Source organism: Sebastes fasciatus, chromosome 17 (genome assembly GCF_043250625.1).
Source record: "Sebastes fasciatus isolate fSebFas1 chromosome 17, fSebFas1.pri, whole genome shotgun sequence".
Taxonomy (NCBI): Eukaryota; Metazoa; Chordata; class Actinopteri; order Perciformes; family Sebastidae; genus Sebastes; species Sebastes fasciatus.
The window spans coordinates 15,276,919-15,303,245 of record NC_133811.1 but is presented as its reverse complement, the minus strand read 5'-3'; the positions used below and the strand labels follow the sequence as shown (position 1 = coordinate 15,303,245).

General features: G+C 42.3%; 1 protein-coding gene across 3 annotated transcripts in view; it reads right to left on the bottom strand.

Annotated features, from left to right (window-relative positions):
- cdk6 (cyclin dependent kinase 6) overlaps positions 1-26,327 on the bottom strand; it is a 46,462-nt gene that overhangs the window by 5,628 nt on the left and 14,507 nt on the right. For all 3 annotated transcript variants that reach the window (XM_074612796.1, XM_074612793.1, XM_074612794.1), the window contains exons 4-5: positions 23,570-23,737; positions 6,062-6,171 (exon numbers count right to left, since the gene is read on the bottom strand). In XM_074612796.1, coding sequence (XP_074468897.1) covers positions 6,062-6,171; positions 23,570-23,737 — 278 coding nt within the window. The remainder of the gene's footprint in view (positions 1-6,061; positions 6,172-23,569; positions 23,738-26,327) is intronic.

The following is a 26,327-nucleotide window of genomic DNA, read 5'->3' as shown; positions in this document are numbered from 1 at the left end:
GTTGCAAAAGTAGAAGAAGAAAAAATTCACCTACAGCAAAGTCATCGTGCCAAAACAAGTAGGGCTGATGATTCCAAGAGGTCCATTTTTAAACCTGGAGCGGTTTGTTGGTTTGTTTGAGGGGGATAACTGGATTCACAGAGAGCTGGTGGCCACTGGCATGCACACACAGTCAAATGTACATTTGCACACACTCATGTAAGGGTGCACACATGCACAAAAGGGATTGTTTCCCTCTCTGAGATTTGCATGTGCACATACGTACCTATGCAACACAAACGAACGGGTGGCAGTGAAAGAAGGACTGAGACTGGGTTGGGAGCTGAGTCACGCTTCCTTTAGTGCCAGCACCGCTCTGTCCCACATTCCACTGAGACGACCTCTGGAATGTGTGTGTGCATGTTTGCACGTGAGAGCGTCAACCTGACGGGGTGGGAAACGCAGAGAGAGACAAATGGAGTGTGTGCTTGAGTGCGTTTAAGCTTGTGAACTGCGAGGACATGCAACTTTGTCTGTCAAGAGTTTGGATGTACTGTACATGTGTGTGTTTGAGGATTTATCAATTGAGTTCCAAAGTGTGAGAAAGTCAACACGGATGTGGGGCCTCTCCCAGACCATTAACACAACAACCTTTTTCGATTGGAGGAATGTCAACAAGCAGGCGCTCTCTCTCTCTCCCCCATTCACTCGAACTGTGACTCACCCCGACACTATCCCAGCCATGCAGATGCAGACTTGTATGATATTTGCTCAAATTCCTTTGAAAAAGCTCCCAACTCTAAGATTAGTTATTAAAGGAGGTTTTCTTTTTTTTTTTTAACAATGGCATGTTTGATAATGAAAGTGGAGAGGAAGGTGCTCGGGGGGGGGGGAGCTTTGAAGTTTCATGAGTCATAAGAAAGACATTTTGAGGTTGGATTTGCTCTTTTCTGACTTGCAACGTTAGGTAACAACAGGGTGATTTTGGGGTTGTTGCTGCTTAGTGGGGCTTCAAATAACACTTATTTTCATTATTTCATTACAAAAACTGACAGTTTTCCAAGGTACTCCAAGGTAATGTCTGCAGATTGCTTGTTTTGTCTGGCCAAGAGTTCAAAATCAAGAGATATTCAATTTGTGAAGAAGGAACTACAGCTGCAATGATTAATCCATTAGTTGTCAACTATTAAATGAATCGGCAACTATTTTAATCATAATCGATTAATTGGTAATTGTCTGATTCCAGCTTCTTAAATGTGAATATTTTCTGGTTTCTTTACTCCTCTATGACGGGTTCTCAAACTTTTTGGGTACAGGAACCCCTTAAATGTGAGGAAATTTTCCAAGGACCCCCTCATAATCGTAACACTGATTAAGCATAACGTTTACAACCATTTCACTTAGATTGGAATTATTAGTATTCTAAAATGTTTCAACCTAAATACTTCAGACCTGTTTGATAGTGATAAACAGAAATACATTTCAATTTGAATCATGTTAATACCACTTTGTTTTGCCCTGTTTTTCCGGGATGTCACTTTAGCTTGGCCGGCTTCATGGCTTCCTGCGGTGGCACCTGAAGACACATGACGCACTTTGGTCTCCCGTCGCTGTTCTCAATAAAACCAAACTCGATATAACTTTCGTCATATTGTCTTAATTTAACTAGTTTGGGCTTAGCGTCACTTGACGATGTAGACTGACACTTTCTCCATGCCTGCCAGCTAGCTAGCTGGCTAATAAGCCAAGTGAAGAGACTGATTCATGAATCATATCAGAGTTTCTAACGTGGATGGGAGTAATGGACACAATATGCTTGTTTTAATGGCACAAATGGCTCCTGAGGGACTAACAGATCGATTGCCTAATTTTGCAGATGATTTTTCTAAGATGATGTACTCGTTCATTCCCAGAAAAACACCCATTCAATTTAGATTCTCAAGGCAATTAAATCCCCAGTGGGGACGTCTGGTTCATTGTACCTGAGCTGCAAAGCAATAAACTGTGTTTTCTCATCTTCTCTTGTTCTGCACTTTCCCTCAATCACGCTCTCTTTTGCTTTTTTCTCCACTGCTTCTCCCAGGTGCCCTTTAATCTCTAACAGGTGGCCTTTTAAAAAGCCATCTTAATCACCTGCAGAGAGAGCGAGAGAGTGTATGTTGTGTTCATGGTCATCAAAGGGCTCTGCCTTGCCTTCCGCCTTAAGGCAAAGTTGGACAGGTGCCAGACTGTGAAAACACACACTAAAGCTTTTTACAGCTTATTGTGTCAGGGTGAGGGAAGAAGTACCTTAACCCAGACAACACACACACACACACACACACACACACACCTCACCGCTATCAGACAAGGCAGGACTGCCAACCTCAGATTGTGCCTCCTTGTAAAGGAACACTGTATCCTCTTGCACATAATACATACAGTACATGTTACTGTTACGTTATGTTTATGCTTGGTTATTTAGTGGTAAGATGCTCAATTACAGGCTAATTTGCCACAAATTCTTTGGTTTGTGTTTAAACATTTTACACAGCCACGAAATGCACAATTTGTGATGTTCATGTTGCGTTAACACATGTCAAGTACATCCAGCTGCCATTCACCTCAATGAGTCAAAGGCTCGACTGAGGTATTATGCAACTAAAATATTATCAAAATAGTCGCCAATTATTTTTTGTCGACCGACGTTTTCAGCTCTAATCAAGAGATGCAGAAAGAAAATAAAAATGTAAAAAAAAAAGGTAGAGAAACATCTTTTCTCATTTCTTTACATAACTGAGTCACATATGACCGTAATGGATCATCACTGGTCATCAAAGCATGAAACCAGGAATAACAAAGCAGCCTCTGTCTTTCACCACTCCTAATGTAAAGATCTTAATTTACACTATGAAAAATTGTCACGTACCGTCATTTAGTTTTTACAGCAGGCTACCAAATAAAGCGTGATCACATGACCTGGAGCACACATGCACACGATGCGGCGAGACCCCAGGATAGTTTACACTGAAACATGTTTGTTCCACTGTTAACTATAAAGCAGCTTGTGGTGGACCAGCCAACAGATTGAACGCACCATGGCCATTTGGTGTTTTCTTAATGGTGGTATCTAACGGGTCGGTCTGCATGTGGCGACTGTCATTCGACTATATACCACATGACTACATAGTCTCTTCACACTGCATCTCCGTTTGCCACTGGAGCCTATATATTCCCACTGAGTCCCACGTGCAGAGCGTTGAGTCGCTGTGTGTGGCTGTGCATGTTGGGGTGTGAGGACGGTTGGGGAAGGAAGCATAAATTATAGGCAGGGCTGCTCCTCCTGGCACTCTGCCCTGCCTCAGAAAGACTGTTCTTATCTACTCCGAAGCACACCACTACAGTCTGGCAAGACCCCAGTGTACTGTTGAACACAAGACACACTTCTTCACATACTATGGCACATAAATATTAACAATAGATTGACGCTATGATGATGAAATACATCCTCATGCCCTGGAAAAGTATTTTTTTCCTTTCACAGGCAGGCAGTTGAATGTTTTTTTTAAGAAAAAGGGTCCGTTATTAGCTTGGCTCTCCAGTGTGTGAAGTTCGTTAGACCACAAACTGACAAATACCTATACCAAGAAGCAGGATCTTGACTTGCATGCTGCAACCACAGCAGCCGGCCCGTCATTACTGTAATGGTTTGATAAGTCAACTGAAATGTGATTGCTCACAAACGCAGCTGACAGGTGACATTTTGAGAAAAAGACGACAAGTTTAAGAAACACCCAAATAACTGATTCTGTAACGACGGAAGCAGATTTTTTGGTGGAATAATATACCTCAAACTATAATGACCGCCTGGAGGTTGTATGCCTCCACCAACCAGTTAATTTGCAGTTTACATGTGTGCTTACAGAGAAGTACAGAGGACCGATAGAGAGCTTTGTCACATAATGCAACGACAATCTGAAGGTCAATATCAGCAAAACAAATGAGCTTAATGTGATGGACTACCAGAGGAACAGGAGACCCCATGTGCTGGTCATCCAGGGAGTCGAGGTGGAGAGGGGTGGACTCATACAAGCACCTTTGGGTCCAAATCAATCAAAAACTTGACTGGACTCTCAACACCGAAGTGCTCTTCAGGAAGGGACAGAGCAGACTTCCTGAGGAGACTCAGATCCTTCAGTGTGTGCAACAGGCCCTTGCAGATCTATCAGTCTGTTGTTCTTCACGGTGGTGTGTTGGGGTGGCTTGGAGGAAGAGATGAGGACTTGGAATCAAGTCACACTTAAGGAATCCATCGGTACCAACCATGTCATACTAGCTTGTCGCCCTAGCTAAATAATGCTCCACTCCAAACTTACGCAACATTTTGGCAAGGAAAAACTGGCATGGCCATTTTCAAAGGGGTCCCTTCACCTCTGACCTCAAGATATGTGAATGAAAATGGGTTCTATCGGTACCCACAAGTCTCCCCTTTACAGACATGCCCACTTTATGATAATCACATGCAGTTTGGGTCACGTCATAGTCAAGTCAGCAGACTGGCACACTGACAGCTGTTGTTGCCTGTTGGGCTGCAGTTTGCCATTTTATGATTTGAGCATATTTTTATGTTAAATGCAGTACCTGTGAGGGTTTCTGGACAATATTTGTCACTGTTTTGTGTTGTTAATTGATTTCCAATAATAAATATATACATACATTTGCATAAAGCAAGCATATTTGCCAAATCCCATGTTGATAAGAGTAATAAATACTTGACAAGTCTCCCTTTAAGGTACATTTTGAACAGATTAAAAATGTGCGATTAATATAAAAAGTAAATTTTTTTCAGAGTTTTATCCTACTAGACATTTGTGTGAAATGTTGTCATAATTAGTGTATAAATTCATGATTTATGGCCAAAAGCGTGTTTTATGAGGTCACAGTGACCACCAAATTCTGATCAGTTCATCCTTGAGTCCAAGTGGACGCAGTGCAGAGACCATAACACCGACATTCAAGTGCAACACTCACATTCTTTGGCTCGGGGGGGTTTACAGCTCAAACATTTCAGCCATAGATCTGAGACATCAGATGGTTCAGTATTCATGCAAACAGTAAAACCACTTCATCGGGGAGACGAGATGGCAGATGGCTTTTGGTGATATGACCTCTATCTAACCTAGTCACAAGGATATGAGCATGACCTTCGTTTTTATACACTACACTGATGCATCTTCAAAAACATTACAGCCTTGGGTAAGTTGTGTGCTGCAAACTTACGCAAGTACAATGAGTTTAAAGGATTTAGTTTACTTCCTTTTCCCTACTCGTGACCACTTTAAATGTGACATGTGGTTAAGATACACACAATGCGATGTCAGTTCAGTAATACAGTTCATACTGAGCTGAAAACATAAACATTTTGTATTTAAAAATGAGCTACAATTGGTGCACAAGAGCACAGTAAGATCAATACGGCGAATAAGCGGCCGGCTTGTATGCAGGTCAGGGAGTGTGTGACTATTTCCGTGCTCACACGGTACACCACACGAGTCAGTTGCTGAGATGTAAGTGTTTAGTGCGTTTTTAATGCAAAAGCAGCACAGTGAGGAGGAGCATACAGCAGTGCATGAATGCAGTTTCCACATCGACTGAAGTTTAGTTAGACAGGATACGTCACTAACTTACTGGTTGGTTAGGGCAAAATATGACCCCTCCCAAACAAAAAGCCGCTAACATGAGTATGACGTCAGACAGAATAACACCTCTTCCTAACTGGACGCGATGCAAACGAGCGAACATCAGATTGTTTCAGTCTTTTCCAATGAAGATGTCCTGTAACCTTCTCCGTGTGTCAGCAAAGTGACGTGTCGCTTTATTGAAAACTGCTCGCCCTGGCTCTATTTATGCGAAGTTTTGACAATGACAGTAACAGAGTTAATCAATATCACTCAACAAAATCGCAATTTTGCCTGATTATCAGACTAGAATAATGGCGCTTTTGGGTGAAAGCTCTGTGGGCCAGTGAGCGTGTAGTTGCTGGTTTTAATCCCTCTTTTTTTTTTTTTTTTTCTACATACAGTATAATTCTCCTGGCTCTCACCTTCTCCTGAACATCTCAGCGAAGATGCAGCCGACGCTCCACAGGTCCACCGGCGTGGCGTAACTGGACTGGAGCAGCACCTCTGGGGCTCTGTACCACAGCGTCACCACCTACAACACACAGCAGAAATCCACTAAGAAAACAAGGAGACACAGACACAAATCACTCCCAGTTTCTTGCATGTAGTTTTACCTTCCAGCAGCATTGAGTAAATGTCACCATATAGGGGGGGCTCACACTCACACACACACCACACTCACACACACACATAGGGTTAATACTTCTCTGCCCCCATCGTAGGCTTACGTAAGACATGAAATCATATCTGGCAGGACACGTCTCCCTGCTCCCAGTTTGGTGTACCCACATCACACAGTCTTTCCACAGCAATCCACCAGAGACACTAAATACTGTACATACATATACTTATTACAATAATAAACAATACAACGTTTCCCTGGGTTAAACCTGGCAGATGTCTCATGTACGTGAAGTGATAACGAGCTGACTATCACTGATTTTGACCACCACACCCACCCCCAAAAAAACACCTCCTGTCTTGCATCAAGCAACCCTGCACCCACCTGAGGTATAACTGCAGCCATTTTGTGCCACTTCACACTACGCATGGTTTCCAAATTTGTCCCTGTAACTCTATTGGGAGCTCTGAGTGTATGTATGTGTGTGTGTGTGTAGCCATAGCCTGCAGGAAAGCAGCAGCATTGTTAACAGCTACAGTAGGGAAAGCCTCCAGACAAAACTCAGTGACCCCTAGTAAGAGAGTGGACCGGTTCCAGGTGCTTTCCTAAACTCCAGATTTTTCCAACAGCTTTTGGCTGCGGTTCCCCCCTCAGGCACTGCTGTGTGCTTATCGGGATCTCGGAGTCTGAGGCGAATGTTTGTAAGCAAAGCGAGTGCGGTGTCACCTAGATATCTTTATTAGCTTGCTTTTAACTCTCGGCGGGAGGACGAGGAAACGATACCCTTTTAGAGCTTTTAGATGTCGTCCACATGCCTGTACGTGTAACACGAGCGCAATGATCTGAAGGATGGAGATGGCCAAAACTATTAAAATCTTGCTTATGTGCTCAAGTGCCCTGTGAAATTACTTTGAGTCAGCAGTCAAGTAACTTTATGGTTTATAGACTTTGGGATTTCTGTCACTGGGGGAGGTTGATTTCAGTAATGCACGTCCAAGTATCAGTGATTTTAATCTTGTCTCCCTGCACTTCAGTTAGCGCACTTGTTCATCTTTGTCTAATTTAATTGCCACTGGGAAAAACAAGTGGTGGATGTCGGTCCACCACTTTGTTCCAGATATCTCAAAAACTATGATGATGTATTGCTGTGAGATTTGTTACAGATATTCATGGACCCCATATGATTAATTAAAATCGGTGATTGCTTAACTTTTCCTGTAGCGCCACAAACATTCTTTGGTTTATGACCAAATACCTGCAAAACTAGTGATGATTCCCATTAGCCAATGTTAGCACGCTAACAGGCTAAACTACGGTGTAACTACTGGAAAATATCACCTGCTACACACTTAGCATCGTCACTGTGAGCACAAATAGCATGCTGGTGTTTGCATTTAGCTCAAAGCACCGCTGTGTGTAAGTACGGCCTCACAGTGTTGAGTTGTGGACTCATAGGGTGCTTTCACAAGTCATAGTCCACTTAGCTAGTCCGAATCAGAGTGAAATTTATACTTTTGGTTCGTCTTCTATTTGGTCCTGTTCGGTTTCACGGTGCGCAAATTAAAACGGATAAAAAATAATCTGCTGAGGGGCGTGTACAAAGGAGCAAATTTATCTTCTTCGTCTCGAGAGCTGCAACTTATATGCAGAAGATGCCGTCGAAGTGTTTTCCCTTTGACTCAGCAGTGATCTACAGTGCGCACGAACCTTCTCCAGTTTATCTCCAATGACTTTATAAACGTCACTATTTTTGTGGACTTTAGTTAGCATATTCTGTTCTCTTCGGATATCAAGCAACCATCGGACTTCTGCAGAAGATCATTCACCTGTGTCCATCTCTACAAATGCCCACACAGGCAGCCAAACGGTCCGAGTCCACCTCTCGCAAACGATCTCGGACCGGTTGTTTTGGTCGGCACCGGATTACGATTACTGTGTTCACAGCCGCCCAAACTGCACCAGAGTTTGATTAGAACGGACTAAATTTTGGCTTGTGAAAGCTCCCTTAGTCTTGTTAAGTGTATACAAATTTGTATAACTGTAACTGACTTTCATTCCTTTTCTTATTGTAAATGGTAAAAAAAAAAGTAGTTTGCAATTGTCTGTCCTGATCATTTGACAGTAAACTAATGACATTATTTAGTAAGCGTAATATTTTAATATGTAATACTAATATAAAATGTAAGAATTTGATAAGCCGCTGATGACATAGATAACACTTTCCTGCAGAGCATCCTCGTCTATTACAACCACCTCCTGTAATTTGCCGATGGTTTACCATTCAGAATGGTGAGTTTGGTTACAAAGTTGCAGGGCAATATTTAATTACCCAGCCATTATAAGAGTCCTGTAAGAAAGGAGCATTATTCATAATTGTAGCATGAGGCAAACTGAACAAACTTAACCCATAGCTGGAATTCTTAAGCAAGGCCGTCGACAGAGACTGATAAGAGGAATAAAAAGTTTGGTCACATTTCTTCTTCTAAACTGAATGACACTATTAATAGAGCCGGGCGCTGCGTTTTGCAGATGTGTGATACTTTCTCATCTCCTACTTCCTGCTTCAGTGGAAATGGGGAGGAAGTTGAGGCTAGTTGGCTGAGATGTGTCGGCCAAGCCACGTGACCAAAAATGAGACGTGTACTGAGAATGAACAGATTGACTGTTAGGGGTCATTGACAATTTTTAGACACAGTGAAACCATAAAGAATAACATGAATGGAGGAGGTTGCTCAGCTACCAATGTAGTCAGGCAACAAGAGATCATTGATGTTTTTTCAACATAGGAACATTCAAGGCTGCATTGCTTCTAACTTTCTTTAATTTTAGATATCTATTTAGAGCACATCATATCTCCATTTCCCCCCTACCAACCAATACACGGCATTGCTAAAGCCATCAAACATTGAAACACACAGTTGTTTTAAAATGTGGATGGATGCATAAATGACAAATGACCCAACATGTTTCTGCAACTCGTGCAGCTACAGGCTCAAATGCATGTGACTTTTGTTCTGTCTGCTGCATGGAGTCTGTGGGCCTGCAGAGTCAAAAGCCAGGGCTCGTATGAACACATATGCACACGTCGAGCCTTCTAGGAAGAACCACAGACCTAGAGCTCGGGGTATATCCGCCTCAGCGCAATGCAGTTATTCGAAAACCTGGCCACAACTGCAGATTAAGGCATATATATCACACATGCGTGCACTTGCACACACGCCAATAGATAGCAACAACTTTGCACTGTAGGAAATAGTTTTTTGTAGCAGTGTATCTGTGCATGCAATCAAGGATAAGACTGCCCTTATTCTATATTTTTCTATTTTTGTCAATGACAAACAATCCCGTTTGTTCTTATAGGGATTCTTTTTTAAGTAATTTCCTAAACCAACTGCCGACTTCTTATAATGTGCATTTGTTGATGACAATTTCAACTTTAGAATAAAGGCCCTGACACATCAAGCCAACGGTCGGCCGTTGGTGAGTGTCTGTCGCCTTAGTTTTTGCGATGTGTCCCGCACCTTCAGCTCTAGTCTGCCTGTGTCCGATTCAGCATGTTGAATTGGGGGCGGAGCCTGTCGGTAAGATAAATCACTATGATTGGCTGTTCAGCATAAACGAATAAGTGCACAAGAAGAGAAACAGAAGTGAGGATAACAAGCCAACGAGTAAAGTCAAGAAGAAAAACACAGAAGGCTCTTCTCACTTTTTATCTTCATCTCATCTGATCATTCCAATAAACGGATATTTTCCCAACGACATGACCGTCTGAAATGAAGCTAAGTGGTGAGTGAGAGTGGTGTGAAAATGGTCGACAAACGCTGCTTTGTTTCACGTACGTATCATAACAGCTTGTATATCCACAGTCCTCGATCTTACAGTTTCTCTTTTTGAATGACGAATACAGAGTTATTTCATCTCACACAGGCGTAGAACATACACGCTAACTGACCGTCAGCTGTAGTCTTCGTGGTGTGTTCAAATGCAAATTGTCAGCCAAGACAAAGGCGACAAAGGCGACGCAACAGTCGGCCTTCATGGCCGCTAGTTCTTTGATGTCGGCTTGGTGTGTCTGGGCCTTTACACAAATTTGTTGTGCTACATTAGTTAGTATTTACAGCACCAGGACTACAGCACCCATGTTCATCCTAAGCATCATTTCTGAACTATAATGGATGTCTATGGGACAGATCAGGCCAAGGCCAAACACGGGCATGTTTTAGTATGATCAATTCATTCTTGGATTCGACTAGGATTAAAATATCCTTTTTTCTGCACCCATCCTCTCACACCAGTTGTCGCTTGCAAGCACTTGTGAAAATCATCAGCTCTCTGCTCCTCAAATGGCTCATCTCAAACCTCAGATTCCAAGTTTCCGGGTGCTCATTTTCATTTCCAAACAAACAAAGTCCACTGTCAGCAATCCTCCTCACCCTTTTCTCCCTCTCTTCTGCAACCTCTTGTTCCTTCTCTATTAAATGCCTCTCTTTCTCCGTCTGTTTCTGTAAGCCGAGGAGTCTGTAAAACACACACATCTGAAATGCAGTAAAGTCTACATGCAACAGTTGGAGAGCCTGTAATATCCATGAGTGCATTTTGATCACGCCACAGTTTCACACTCTCCATAAAAATACTCAACTGTCTCGGTGTTAAGGAAGTCTGTTATACTAAATATCTCAAAACTCTGACAAAGGAACACGCTCGGAGTCTTAACTTAATAGCCGTTTTCATGGAGATGATTATAACAACACATAGACTGCTGTAAGGAGAAACATTCCCCAATTGCAATGTTGTTCTGAGCTTTTTTCGGTCCTTTCCCTTCCTCTTCTTCCGACCACGTTTGCATTCCTTCTTCCTTAGTCTCTTTCTCACCCTTCTCATTCTCTGTTCTGCTTCACATATCCCTTCATTACCCTCCAGCTCTCCCCTTCTCTGCACAGGCTGCATGAAAACAGAGATACAGACACATACAGTATGTAGGACAATCAGACACAGAGAGAGTGAGTCAGCCCTTAACTGTGCAATTTTTTGCTCTTAGGTCAGCTGCTTTGAATTTTCAATCTGTCTCTCTGCCTATCTGACGCCCTTCTTCCCTTCCGCATGGCAACAGAAAAGCCAGAGGAGGTCAGATAAAGCCTCGAGAGAAAAAAGAGTTTGAGAGAGAGAGAGAGTGTGTGAGGCTGACTCCAGATTAAAGGACAACATTCTGGGAATTCCTTTCTGCTGAGAGCATCCTCCCCCTCACCAACACCACCGCCATCCTCCTCCGCAACCCTCGCTGCTGCTGCTCCCCGCTCCGCTTCAGGGAGGAAATGGCTTCTCCCGCCCCAGAGGACCTCCAGACCTCCTGGGCCGGACCTCCAAGCCCGTCTGACTAGCAACATCCGGACCTGTGCCACCAGCGCACACTGTGCATGAGGAGCATGACAATGGGGTGCCTGCATGTGACCGCGGGGGCGTTTGGTTTGTGTTATGTGCGAGTACTTGCACGTGACTCAGCGAGCACCTGCTTTAGCCTGGGTTCATGTGCTTCAAGTGCTGTGTGTCTGCAAATGTATGCAAGTCATCAGCAGCATGTGTTTGATGTTTAAAGGGTAATTCTGGTTTATTCCAACTTGGGTCTTATATGTAATTAAAAATAATCTTCTAATAAAACACTGTACTCGCCAAGTTTAAAAGGTACCTTGTGGAGTTTTTGACCGTTGATTGCTATTGTTGTGAATAATCTGTTGCTGAGAAAACTGACCTTGCGCTCAAGATTTGTAGCACCGGTTTCACTCCCTGGATCACCTTATCTGTGTGAAAAGGCCGAACTATCCTCCTTTTCCCGGTGCTCCTTTCTTATCTACTCTTACTTCATCTACCCGCTCGAGCTTTATGTAACTAGTATGTCATATATACTCCACTATGTTTAATTAAACTTAAAATTATTTTGTCCGAACCGTGCTTTGTGTCATCCCGTTCTCCGAGCGCTCATCACTGCTCCCAGAATCCACTCGAAAGGGTCAAGCCAGTAGATTACAAGGATATACGAACCTCAGAGGTAATCGTGAATGAAGCAATGCTTTTACGAGTTGGTCCCCAAAGACACACACACACAAGCTACCACCAGGAGACAGTTTACCTAGCTTAGCTTAAAGACTGGAGGCAGTAGGGTTGTAAATCACCAGTTTCATCAGGATTCTTTGGACAGTGATACGATATTTACCAATATAAAAAAGTGTGCCATAATACGATTTCGATTTGATTCAATTCAGGGTCCTGTGTTCGATTTGAGACGATATCATATGCTCATTTAGGACAAACAGTTACATTTATTTAAACTCACATGAAGCAACTAAATTATGATTTGACAATTTTATTACTGAGCTCTTCTAGACGATTAAATGAAAAACAATGTATTCTTTTTAATAAAAAAAAAGATAAAAATAGACCTCTTGTCGTTGGAGGTCTGGTAGCTGGTCACTGCTGGTGAGCAGCTTGTCATTACAATGAGAATAGCTGGTTAAAGGTCAGCCCACCTTAAGTGAGCTTGAGCTGAAGTTGTTGCTAACTTCAGGTATAACCCCCTCCACGTTAACCAGCAGGACGCTGCTTGGATAAAGGTTGCTTTCCTCGCTTTCGTTTCTGTTCTCGTGCACCGATTCGTTTGCGCTGAACAGCCAATCAGAGTGATTTCTCTCACCGACGGTCCACGCCGCCGATTCAACATGCTGAATCGGCGAAAAAGCCTCCGACACAGTGAGTGACACACCGCAAAAAAACTAGGCCGACAGATGCTCACCGACAGCCCGAAATTGGCCTTTAGAGGTGCTGGTAGGTGGACTTTTTAATCTTTGGACAATGCCAGGCTAGCTGCGTCTAGTCTTTACGCTGACCCAAGTTAAGTTAATCATCTCCTGGCAGTAGCTTCATATTTAACAGACAGTCATGAGAATGGTATCAATGTTCTTATCTAACTCTTTAATAGAAAGTGAATAAGTGGATTTCCCAAACAATTCCTTTAAACGGCTGCCTCGTTGACATCCTGCTTGATTGTCTGACCACTTGTGTTTTCTGCCCCAATAGATTTGGTTGTAGTAATGTTGCTGTGTTCCCAGATCTCAGCTATGACTTTGATGAGCACGGAGGTATAATGACCCTGTGTTCACACTACAAGCAACGACACAGCAACAGGCTACAAGTCATTTTCAATGGAAGCCGTTGACATGAAGCTTTGACTTGACATCAACGAGCGCTTGAACGAGCAACGAACGAACAACACTTCAACAGCGACAATGTAGCTGGCCACGCTTGGCCGTTTTGTTGCTTTTGTCGCTCGTAGCGTGAACACAGCAATAGAAATGATAGCCCAACAAAAATAACACCCAAGTTGTAATAAACCTGAATCATCCTTTAAATAACGTGCAAATTATGTTGATTTGTTGGGAACCATGTTCCCTCCCCTCCCCCCATCCTCCTCCACTCTCACTGTCGCTACCATGACACAAACATTTTGCTGTCGCTCTTCATGTGGACGTCCGAGGGGCGGGGGCCTTCACAGTGACCTGATGCCATGAGGATGAGGCCGGGGTTTAAGGCTGCAGTGCCGGAGGCTCTGGGGCTGATGGAGCTTGGCCGGGGGCCCGTGTTTACATTCCCTCTCACCGAGGAAGCCCAGGATGAAAGAGCACCACTGCACACACACACCACCTACACTCACATGTACACTCAAAGACAAGTATTTTGGATGCACCAGAGGCCAAATGATTGTTGTAAGTGAGTAAATAGGAGCAGGATTGGAAGTTTTAACTTTCAGCAATTACTGAATAAAGTGGAATAAACGTGCAGTGCAGTCAAGTCCTTCAGGTAAACTGCGTCATGCTTTAAGTCTTAAGCTAGAATCTGATTAGATTCTGGAAAGCAATCCACCACAAATTAAAGACTTTCTACGTGAGTCTAAGGAAGGTAAATGGATAAAGTCTTCAGAGTGTATAGGCAAGCCACATATGGGAGAAGGGGAGCGGATGTTATAATAATAATAATATGAGCAAGACTATGCACTCAGAGTACAGTGGAGCTGAGGCTGAAATGTTGTGTCTCCAGAGAGGCCCCATTCGAAGCTCTAGCAGTCAGCCATGTTGTAAACACCATTATTTCACTCCTCCCTCACTTTCCCTCTTTCTGTCTCTTGTTCTGCAAAAAGGACAATTTACAGTCCCGACAATACAGCTGCACCAGGCCAAGAAAGGAAATAAGGAAGGAGAGAGAAAAAGGGAGATGACGGAGGGGAAAAGGTAGAGGCTGAAGGGAGGGAGAGACGGAGCTACACGGCTAGAAAGAAAAGTGCAAGAGCAGCACACAAACTGTATACAGTAAAACGGGGCACTACAACTGTTGCCAAAGTATGCACAGTGTACAGGAATGCAGCATGGGGCCCTCGGCGAGCGAAACAAAGACAGCACAGTCAGTGGCTCTCTCTCCCCAGTGCTACCACATCCGCACATCATTAGCTGGAAAATTCCTGATATATGCTGTAATTTTTTCTCTTTTTTCCCCCTCCTCTTCCTCTTGCCGTTGCTGGTACAGACAAGGCTTTAATATCCAGATGCTGGTGTGTGTGCGGGAGTGTGCACATGCACCATACACACCGATTGGAACCCCCTTTTCCCCACCTGGAGCATTGCCAATTGACAATCAGCGATTAATGCAGTGGGGTGCAGAGGAGTGTGGGTACGGGGTCGCTACCGACAAACCGGAAAAATTAAATAAGACCCGCACTGTGCACCAGAAAGTCTAATGCATGTGTGTACAAACATTAATAATGTAATTGTCCGCCTTTGAGTGTGTACAGTATATGCCTGTTCATATATGTGTGTGAACTGTGTGTGTGTTTGCTTATGTCAAATTGGGGCCAGCCCCTTTGCCCCAGCCGGCTGCAGTCAAAGCATAGAGGATGACTTTTCCTTTTTTTCCCATGCAGAGCTGTTTGAGGAGATATCTAAACATTCCCAGAGTGCGCTGCACGTGCTCTCCTGCGTGCAGTGCAAGGGTTTTCCCCCCCCTCTCCCTTTCGCTGCCCGCCTGCCTTTTTCTTTCTGTCTGTCTGTCCAGAGTAGAAACACATTGTCTGGCAAAAGAAGAGATTCACAGACACGACTGTCCAGTTCATCCTTGGTCATCTCTGAGAAATTTCAGTTTCATCAGCGTTTGTTCCTGAACTCTGTTGCACTACAAGGGGCTACTGGTGCTTGCATGTATGGCGGCTTAGCTTAAAGATTATGGGAGTCCTGACGCTGCATGTTTTGCAAAGAGGTTTTCATAAAATCACTGTCTCAACCAGTGGGCAACTCCGGGTCTGAAAAGTGAAGCCAATGCTGAAGTGCCTTAAATTTGCATTCTTTGTAATAGCCAGCAGGGGGCGACTCCTCTGGTTGCAAAAAGAAGTCTGATTGTATAGAAGTCTATGAATAAATGACTACTTCTCACTTGATTTATTACCTCAGTAAACATTGTAAACATGAGTTTATGGTCTCAATCACTAGTTCCAAGTCTTCTTCAATACAGCATGATGTTCATTTAGTAAATTATGGTCCCATTTAGAGTCAAATAGACCATAAAGCAGGGTATGCTTTAGGGCGTGGCTACCTTACGATTGACAGGTCGCTACCACGGCGGTGTCCGCTCTGGGAGTTGTCCGTGTTTGAATCTTACAATTTAACCCTTTCACAGTGTGTTTTCAGTTCATAAAAGTTAATTATAACCTTTTTTGGTTGCTGAAAATGTCTTATTCAATGTTCAGTTGCACTTAGCTCCACCCTCTCGTGTCACTTCTGGTTGCAAAAGACCAACATGGCGACGGCCAAAATGCCAAACTTGATGCTACAAAACGGCAGTCCACAAACCAATGGGTGACGTCACGGTGAGTATGTCCACTTCTTATATACAGTCTATGGTCTTAACCCTTCAAAAACAAACTTTCCGCGGGCGGCCGCTTATAATTTATTGACTGACATAACCTTGTAGCTAACGTTGTACCAATTTTAGGGATATGAGGCATTGTAAGACAATGTAGGCACTGGTGGACCATTTCTTTTGAACAGTTCTAAGGGTTAAAACTGTGAAAATAAATAAAGCTTCATTTTAAATAAGGGCTAAAAGAGCCATCATCGAGAAGCATGTGGTTAGCCGACTCATAGACAGCTTATCTTGGTTATCATCACTATCTTGTAAGATTATCATAACTTGCAACAAGTGAGAATCTACACTTTCCCCTAACCCACACCCACAGATTTTAACTCACATGCATAGTCAAACATGGGCCCAAAAATAGGAATCACTAGTTCATAGTGAAATCCAGACTGAATAGAGTCTTGAAAGCTCTGTATTGTAAAAGCCTGTCTGCTGTTTGAGCGTGGGCAGGAAATCTGGTTTCAATTTGTTTAATGTCGTCTGAGATACGGGTGTCTTATTCTGGTAAGCGTAGTGGGAGGGCTGTGAGCAGAAACTAGGGGGAAGAATCGGGAAAATACCTTTGATCAGGTAATGTTTTCACTCCTCCGCATGTCACCAACAACAGAGTTTACAGGAAACTGTGACCGTGCACACTGTGTTAGATGTTGCTATTTTTAAAAAGCTATTAATGATAGGAAAAAACAATTGGTTCATTTGATCATATGAAAAGAAATTTAGAGGATTTATTCACTGAAAAAGACTGGAAAGGACCAGGCTTGAAGAGTCATTAAATTTCCATGTAACTCAATAACAGACTCACTTAAGATAAGCTCAGGGGCAAGACAAAAAACATTTTCACCACTAATGAGCTTATCTTGTCATCTCCTGTGACTTATGGCAACCCCCGAGTTTATTTTGGTTTCCAACTAGAAAAACACAGGAGTTCGACAACAAGCGCTAACACAATACTCTGGTGGCATTCCCCTTGAGTTTCCCAAATCTAAATTTGACAGACGACGGCGTGCGCATGACATGCATGAGAGTGGAAGCTAATGGGTTTCATGGGACCATCCTTGTACTACAATGGTCACAAATATGTGGCTGGTGAAGATGAAAAGACCACCAGGTTATTCAAGGTTATCTTTTAACGTCTACTCCTCTGTCACTTCCGGAGATGGAGGTAAAAGTTCCTTGCTAATTTAGGTCGTAGTTTTGTGAATAATTACTGTCTGCAGTGATTTAATTATATTTATGTGTGAAGAGTAGGGCTGCAACTAAAAGGGGACGCTGAGGTAATAGAAATGTATGCATAGAATTTAATCTCTATAATTAATGTTATTATGAATACTATTTTATGTAATGATCATCTCTTTTGAATAAGCTATAATTTAAAAAGTAGCCTACAAAATGTTTGAAAACAAGGGCCTAATTGTGCAGTAGCCTATTCACATGCTGATAGTTATTCATTTAGCATCCTGGTCATTTTAGTATTTAATCTGTTTCATTAACTCATTCAGGAGAATATTTCTCCTACCTCGTCTTTCTACCATTTTCTCCTCTGCTTAAGAAACTCTAACCCTTTTAAGTCCTTTTAGTCTTCCACCCTGCTCCCAACAGTTTTCACCTTAGGGGCTCTTTTAGAGGCTAAGATGCTTTGTGAATAACTTTTATCTTTACCAGGATCTAGTCTTAAATGAAAGCGGAAATTCTTAGAAAACATCATTAAACTAATATTCTAAGAAATTCATCACTAGGAGCAAATCTTTATACGCGGAAGATTTATGAATACGACCCGTGAGTCCTAAAGTTAGGAGCTACTTTTAGCCTTAGGATGTTATAGGAACGTGTCCCCTGACTTTGATTGGATGGATCCAAATCAGAAGATAAAAGATTTCTTGTCTAGCAGGGTCTTTGATCAAACATGCCCAGATTCATTTGGATGATAATAAATCATGTTTTAAAACTGCATTACACACTATCACTGCAGACTTGTGGGTTGTATTTTGCTGGAGCGTTTTATTCCAAATTCAAACATCAAAAGAAACGGTTTACCCTAAAGCGCTTTAGCTGAAATGGGATCTCAATAAGATGGATAGAAAAAAAGACCCCACTCCGCTCTTTTCTGGTATGTCAGATTAACCCATCAGCTTCTCCCATCTGCCCGTCACTCAAGGCAGCACAATGAGCCTGTAGCCAGACCGGGGTCATTAAAAAACCATCAACAAAGCAACGGATCTCCAGGGACTGCCAGGGGCAGCCTAATCTGGACCCCGGTACCAACCCAATGGGTGGTCTCCCTCCCTCTCTCCCGCTCTTTCAAGGGAGGGTGAAATATGTGCAACATAGTAGGTGGGTGATGCCGATGAGGCCATCAGTCGCACGCAGCCATGCATGTGCAAATGTACCCGGACTCCATCACACACGTATTTACACACAAACCACATTTTTTGACATATTAACAACCCGGCATGTTGCTGGGTGAGAAAGCACATTCATCACAAAAAGAGAAGTTCAAGCAATGCTGGTAAATCATCAGCAGAAAGTACAACTTTCAGTTAGTGACACTGGGAAAAAAAAAAAACGGAGCAAGGGACTCTTTTTGGCGACTTTATGCAAATGCTCACTTCAGCCATCTTGTCATTCTAGAAGTGCTAAATGAATCACTTTGAAAGTGAGAGAGAAGTGTCTTGTTCGCTTAAGCAACAGCAGTTCTCCAAAGCCCATCTGTCTGCCAGTTAACGGTGGCATTAGGTGACTAAATAAGCAACTGCTGCTCTGTTGGGCAAAGGGGAAGATCCTCTTAAATGCTGTGTGTATTTGTGGACATGTGCAGCAGCATACAGTGTAGATTATCTGCTTTTATTAGCAAGAGGAAATACTGAATGGATGAGTGGAGGTTGTGTGCGTGTTGGACTGATAGGGGGATTCCAGACACAGGAACATTCATCTAGAACCAAAGATCCTGTGCTCTCGTTGCAGCACTACGCTCCAGCGCATGCGTGCACTAACACACACACACACACACACACACACACACCATCTCATTTTTGTGGCCCAATCTGTATAACCAAGAAAGGAAATGAGTGTGTGAGTGGGTGCACAAACACATTCACATGTCAAGTGCCTCCGTGTATGCATGAGTAGTTTCAGGGACTTGAGATTTGTCGTTCATATCTAAAAAAGGTGAATTCCCCGGATTAAGTATTCTACCCTGGACAAAAAGTGTCTCCGTCTAGTCATAAATGAAGCATAACATCTACACAAAGACGAAACCTCCCGTGAAACCACACACACACACACACACTGAATATTGTGTAACACTATGTAAATTCTCTGGTTGGGTACGTCTTCCTCTCTTAGAGTGTGACTGATTATAGAAATTAACTGGAGGAAATACTCAATAGTTTTATCTGAACCATAAAAATTACCCTTGATAATAATACTGAGAAATTAGACTACAGTCAGACATCACTCAAACAGAGAAAAAGCTTGGAGAAAAAAAAAAGCCTAAAGTTTGAAACTCAAACAACAACAATCCGTTCTGACATTTCTAACACAGACATTTATCAGTACTTTTTAATAACTGCTGTCTTAAGAATGAAAGCTCCTGTTAACTTGTTATCAATAACCCTATCATTACTAGGGGTGGCAATATTGTATTGATGCGCGGACATCAAGTATCGATCTTTTATTATATAAACTAATAACCCCTTAACAATCTGACAGCCATCTTTCAGAGGTTGTAGTGGACTCAGTCTTAAAGCTAGTCTTTGCCAGGTTTAGAGAGCAGATACTGGTATCATATGAAACTAGAAAATCTAAGGAATCGATTGGTACCAACCATGTCACGTTACCTTGTCGGGAACAATGATAAATAACGCTCCAAAGTTAAGCTACATTTTGGCGTGGAAAAACTGGCATGGCCATTTTCAAAGGGGTCCCTTGACCTCTGACCTCAAGATTAGGGGTGCCACAGTTAGGAAATGTCCCCACTGGTTAATAATGTGACAACACCGGTGTTACTGATTACACCAGACATTTTACAAGAAAAGATGACGGTCAATATATGCAGAGCGCTTACTTTGATCTATAATATTGGTTATATGACGCCGCAGGTTTCCACCTGGAGCTGCTGCGGCTTTGTCCGCTCCAACACTTTCACTTCGTAGCGTCCGTCGTCCCATTATGTATTGATAACACAACGCTGATAAGCAAAAATGAACTAAATGGGTTTTGTTTCTATAATAAAAAGGCAAAACGACAGTGGGGGCAGTGGGCAAGTAATGTAACACCGATTACCGCGGCAAGCCTACTCAATATATGTGAATAAAAACTCTGAGATGAACAGAGTGAAAACTATGTCTTATTAGATAGAACAGATGTTGATGAAATGCATCATTTGTAGTTGAAAAAAGGTAATATATCAACAAGATATCTTATCGCAATACTCCGCATATCGCAAAATGTTTAAAATCCCAATAAGATCGCATTTCATCGCAATTATCAGTGATCAATTCAAATTAATTCCTCACTCATGCTCCTTTAAAAATATTCTTCTTTACAGTCTAAATATAAAGTAATATAATAATAGTATTTATATATATTTTTAAATAGCATTCAATGACTGCTTTTTCCTGGTGTGCCATGAAATACAGTATATATATATATATGTCAGCTCTAGAAGGGAGGAGCAGCTGCTTGGGTCCACTAGACTGGCTGCTCATCTCTTGTTGTGTAGTGACAATGGCACCGACTCGTGTGTCTAATCTGATGCCGAGAGCCGAATAAAAGTTTGCATTCTTTCCCAGAGGATGTTTATATTTACTGGAGATGGGCAGACAGATGCTGCACTACAGGATGAGCCTGACTTAAGTTCCCATGAGCTTTGCTAACTTGGCATTATAAAAAAAAAGAAAAAAAAGTTGCACAGCCCTCACCTACAACCCTAATCCTCCTTCCAATCACTCTGGTGCCTCATCAGCAGATTGTAGAGATTTTCCTTTCCAATACCGATACCTGAACTTGCGGTATTGGCCGATACCGAGTATCGATCCGATACCAGCGAGAGACCTTCTTCTTATTACCATTATTACTTAACAGCTGTTTACTACCGACTATGAACGGATGTGATATTATTATCATCTTTGTTGTATGGCCTGGCTCAGGTTAAACCCTTTGTAACACATGTACAGATTACGATGTACTCTGACTACTGTTACCGTTACACTCTCCACTAGCACAGCACTGTTGTTGTTTGCTATCGTCACGTGAAAAACTACCTGCAATCAATTCCTCTTCGCTGCTCTAAAACAGTAGTTGCCAGTGGGAGCCATGATACATCCAGGGCGACAGCACAGTGAAGGCTACTGTTTTGGAGCGGCAGAGAAGAATTGATTTCTAGTTAAACAAGTTTTTCTGGGTTAATAAATGATGGTATCGGATCGGTGCATACACTGGCCTACTGGCCAACACCCAATCCCGAATTTTTGGCAGTATTGGACGCATTTCCGAAACTGGTATCGGAACAACTCTAGCAGATTGGGTGAGTAACATGTTTTATACTGTATTTTGTATTAGTGTTAGAAATGTTTTGTCTGTCGGTTGTAATGCTGTCAGCACTTTGATATCTTCAAAATGGAACAAATACAACTCGTACACTTACTACGCATATATCTGTGTGAATGTGAAGCGGATCAGAATCCCTTCTCTTGGTAAATAGCCTACAGGTTTATAACAAGGTACTGAGCTACTGTTGCTGGCTACCTTAATCTCAAAAGTCTCATCTCTCCCCATTTCAAGCTCTTCCAAAAGACTCCTTTCAGTCTCCCTCTCTATTTTATCTGGTCATCAGAGCCCAGAGCTCAACAGTTGGACATCAAAGTGCCGACAGTGGAAAGGGAGGGGTGTCTGTCTCTCCTCATCTGTCCCATCCCTGTCTGCAGCAGCCACTGAGGGATTCCTGAGACAGACCACGGGGGCCCTTGGCTCTCACTTTACACAGAGAAACCCTATCATTTGGCTCGGTGCTGCAGAGCTGCCCGCTGATGCCCTGTAAGTGCCCGCTACGTCACATTAGACGCTTTTCATCTAACTCTCTGGAGACGGGCGGGTAGTTCAAGCCAGTGTGTCTGTGTGTGAGTGTGTGAACGACGGCGTGAGTTTGAATGTTTAGATTTGCAATAATAAAAGTATACGCAATGTGCAGAGACATGCACACTTGAAGGTGTGCACACACACTATATTGTATTCATATACAGTATACTTGTGTAAAAAGAAAAAGCAATTAATTGATAATGGAGGGGAAAATAAAAAGAGAAAAGGAGGACACCAGATAGGGCTAGGCAATATGGCCAAAATCTTCTATCATGGTATAGGTAATTTCATATTTTTATAATGATATATATCACAATATAGCATGATTTTTGGTAATTCAATAAATAAATATGAAATGCCTATTTTTGTATACTCCTGAGTGAATTAAATACTTGACAAATGAAAAGTACGGACTATTTTCTCATTTAATTAAGAACTTTTGTTCAAAATGAACTTAACAGTTTCAAGTGAAATTATAGAGAAAAAATGTAATATTTCCAGCTATACATTATGTTTACATGTATGCACACAAATACAGAGTAATCGGATTTAGACAATAGTTTGATTTAACTGAGTTCGATCAGATTTTCGGAGATATTCGAGCTAGTATGTGCTTATTATCAATTTAGACAACGTAATTGTGTATCATGATATATGAATTTATCAGGATAAGATTTCATTGAAATAATAGATAAGATAAGGGTATAGAAAGATTCTTTGCATTGCACAAAATCAGTGAGTTCTTGTTGTCATTCTCTCAGTTGTTTTTGCTGATATTTTCTTAGTGTGTTTTTTCTCTTTTTAGTTATGTGTATGTTCACTTTAGAACAAAAAGAGCGGACTGCTGATTTAAGGGTGAGAGGTAAACTATCTAAATGTGCTCTATTCTCTCAATAAATATCACTGTTTGAAAAGTACCTCAATAGATTGCTAGTTTATCTATTATACAGCTTGTATTAAAGGCATTCATGTGGGTAATTTTAGCTAAATGCCGTGAGATGCAGATGTACTAGTTGATGCTTACCAACATAAACAGGTGCAATAGAGCTCAAGTCTGTTTGCATTAGGGCCTGTACTCCACATGACATCCCAAACCAACATATCAGATCATGTAATATTCCCTTATCAAAGTCTATTTGTGTCTATGACCCAGTTAAAACTTCCTGTGACCCACTTCTGGGTCTCTATTCATTTGGGAGTGTTTGTTTTGAGTCGCTCTGTTGTGAGGAACTATTGGATGATGATCCCTACTGAGTTCAGATATATGAACAACATCACTCACCACAGAGGTGAGCGCCATCTGGAAGCTGTAGATGCGGGCAAGACCAAAGTCGGCCAGTTTAATCTGTCCTCCGCTGGTGACCAGGATGTTCTGGGGCTTCAGGTCACGGTGAACCACGCGGTGCGAGTGCAGGAAGTCCAGCCCCTGGAGCAGCTGGTACATCATATCCTGTAAGACAACAAAACAGAGAGAACAAAGAGAGAGAGAGAGAGAGAGGAGGGTGGATATTTGTTAACATGACAAGGACACAGAATTGATACAGTGAAGTTAAAAGGAGATTTAGGATGTTGGAGTCATGACCAAGTTTGAGGTCATGATAAAAATGACACTGACGAGTGCGACATTGAGGCAACAGAACAGACAACATGGCTGAAGTTTGATTACATTTCTCATATCGCTCTGAATTAGGGATGTCATGAGAACCGATACTTTGGTTACAGAGTCGACTGCAAAATTCTGAAAACTAACTTTTCTACTGTACCTCAAGTACCATCAGGGCTCGAGACTAATGGTACGTGTCAACATTATTGGAACCAATGGATTGCCTCGCTTCCCAACATTGGATGCTTGATTGGCTGCCACTAGATTAGATTAGATTAGATAGACTAGCTTTCACTCGTGGGCTGCTGCTCCAATCTTTCAAACCGGAACCAACATGGCGGCTCGTTTGGGAAATTTTTTGTTGTATATTACGAAAATAATTCACCGAAATGTGTTTCTAAAATCATTTTATGCGAGAAATCAGCCATGTAGTTGCTAAATCTGTCTTTATTTTAGAAGGACAACTGTTAGTTTAAAAGTTTTTTGGGAGTTTCCAGAGGCGTCGAGTTGTGCCAGACGCCCCTGATTTGCATAAAGTAGCCTAGACCTCAACTTTATGCAAACTAGGAGCGGCCAATGTGACGTCCCGTCTCTCGAAGTGCGCCGCCACTCTACAGGGATTGCATTGCACGGCTGCTTACATAGACAGTGAATGGGAAGCATGGAAAGGATGGATCCTGTGGGCGAGTACCATAATGCCTTGTCGTCGTCTTGGGGATGATAGAAAATGTGTTTGGGATGCAGTAAACTCACTAGACGTGCCCTATTGTTTGCCCTGATAATGTTACATTGCGAACGACAAATCTGTGTTGAAATCGACAGGACGAGAGCTAGTCAATTTAGCCGTTAGCCCCGTGCATGACTGTGCTGCTTACCGACTGCTAACAGCTAACGTTAACTAGCACTCGTCCTGCCGATTTCAATACGGGAGGTGTGAATGATTTACAGTATGATGCGTTCAGTGTTCAGTATTGGGCGAAGGCAAATTCTATTGTTATCATGATGTGTTCAAATGTAATCTTGTGAAATGAAGAGAAACTTGAATAAATTCAGTTGTTTGAAGGAGATGTTTTATAAATAGATACTAGAGGGAATTATGACCCGTTTAACTTCCTAACAAAAAACAGCATGCAAACGGTAATAAAGAGTATGAGAGTGTATGTTGAAGTACACAGGATTTATTGTTTTATTTGTTTTTTACAGTGGTATTGAATCGGTATCAAGAATCGTGGAATTTCACTGGTATCGACTACTAAATTTCTGGTATCGTGACATCCCTACTCTGAATGATTGAATCCCACCTGATTAACCAAAATAATTCAGCCATAATTGTCTTTGCAAAATGTCAAAGACAGATGGCTTCATGACCCCACACCTCTACATTCAACATTTTAATTCATTCCTCTGTCAAACCAGGCAACAAAAGGCCTGAATGAATGCAATGAGAAGTTAAGTACAAAGGCTGCAACGTTGTGGTATGGAGGGAGTTAACTAGAGGAGGCCTGTGTCTTTTCTTGTCGACTGTGGCAGATGTTTGATAACTGACACACACACACACAGGATAGAGGCAGAAAGAGGCCCCGCTCTGTATGAGCATGGCTCTCTGTTTCTCAGCAGCTGTCCTGCTCGAGTTAATTGGCGCTCGTTCTCTTTTTATGCCCATAAGCTGACCTCAGAAACGGCCACAGGCACTGCATCCACGACACACAAAAGTAAAAGTAACACGGATGAACGATGTAGAAACCAGCTTAGACTTGTTCTTTCCAAACCGAAAAATACTCTCAAACAGGTCCCGCACCTGTAAACAAATAACGAGTCATTACAAGGGGTTGTGGCCAAGTGGTTTTGGCAGTGCTAAGGTTTGGATTGTTTGATAAAATGAAGTCTAGGGAGAGCAATTTCAGTTTAACGCCTGATAACAGAAACAAAATATGGAGTTTATGTGGGAAAAATGCAAGTCTCAATCATCTAGTCCTATAGAAAATCGAACGCGGTAAAGGAGACAACGTGGTAGGGCTGCAACTAACCATTATTTTCATTGTCGATTATTTGTTTGGTCTATAAAATGTCAGAAAATGGGGAAAAATGTTGGATCGGTGTATCCCAAATTCCAAGATAACGTCCCTCAAATGTCTCGTTTTGTCCTCAACTCAAAGATATTCAGTTTACCGTCATAGAGGAGTAAAGAAACCAGAAAATATTCACATTTAAGAAGCTGGAATCAGAATTTTGACCGTTGTTTCCTTAAAAAACTAAAAAATTATCAAAATAGTTGCCGATTTAATAGTCGATTAATCGTTGCAGCTCTACAATAAGGAGATGTGGTGGTGTGTTGCATCCTGGCCTGTACACCCCCCCACCCCCCTCCAAAACACACACACACTCCCTCCTATACACACACACACACACACATGCCCCCTACACGCACACACCCCCA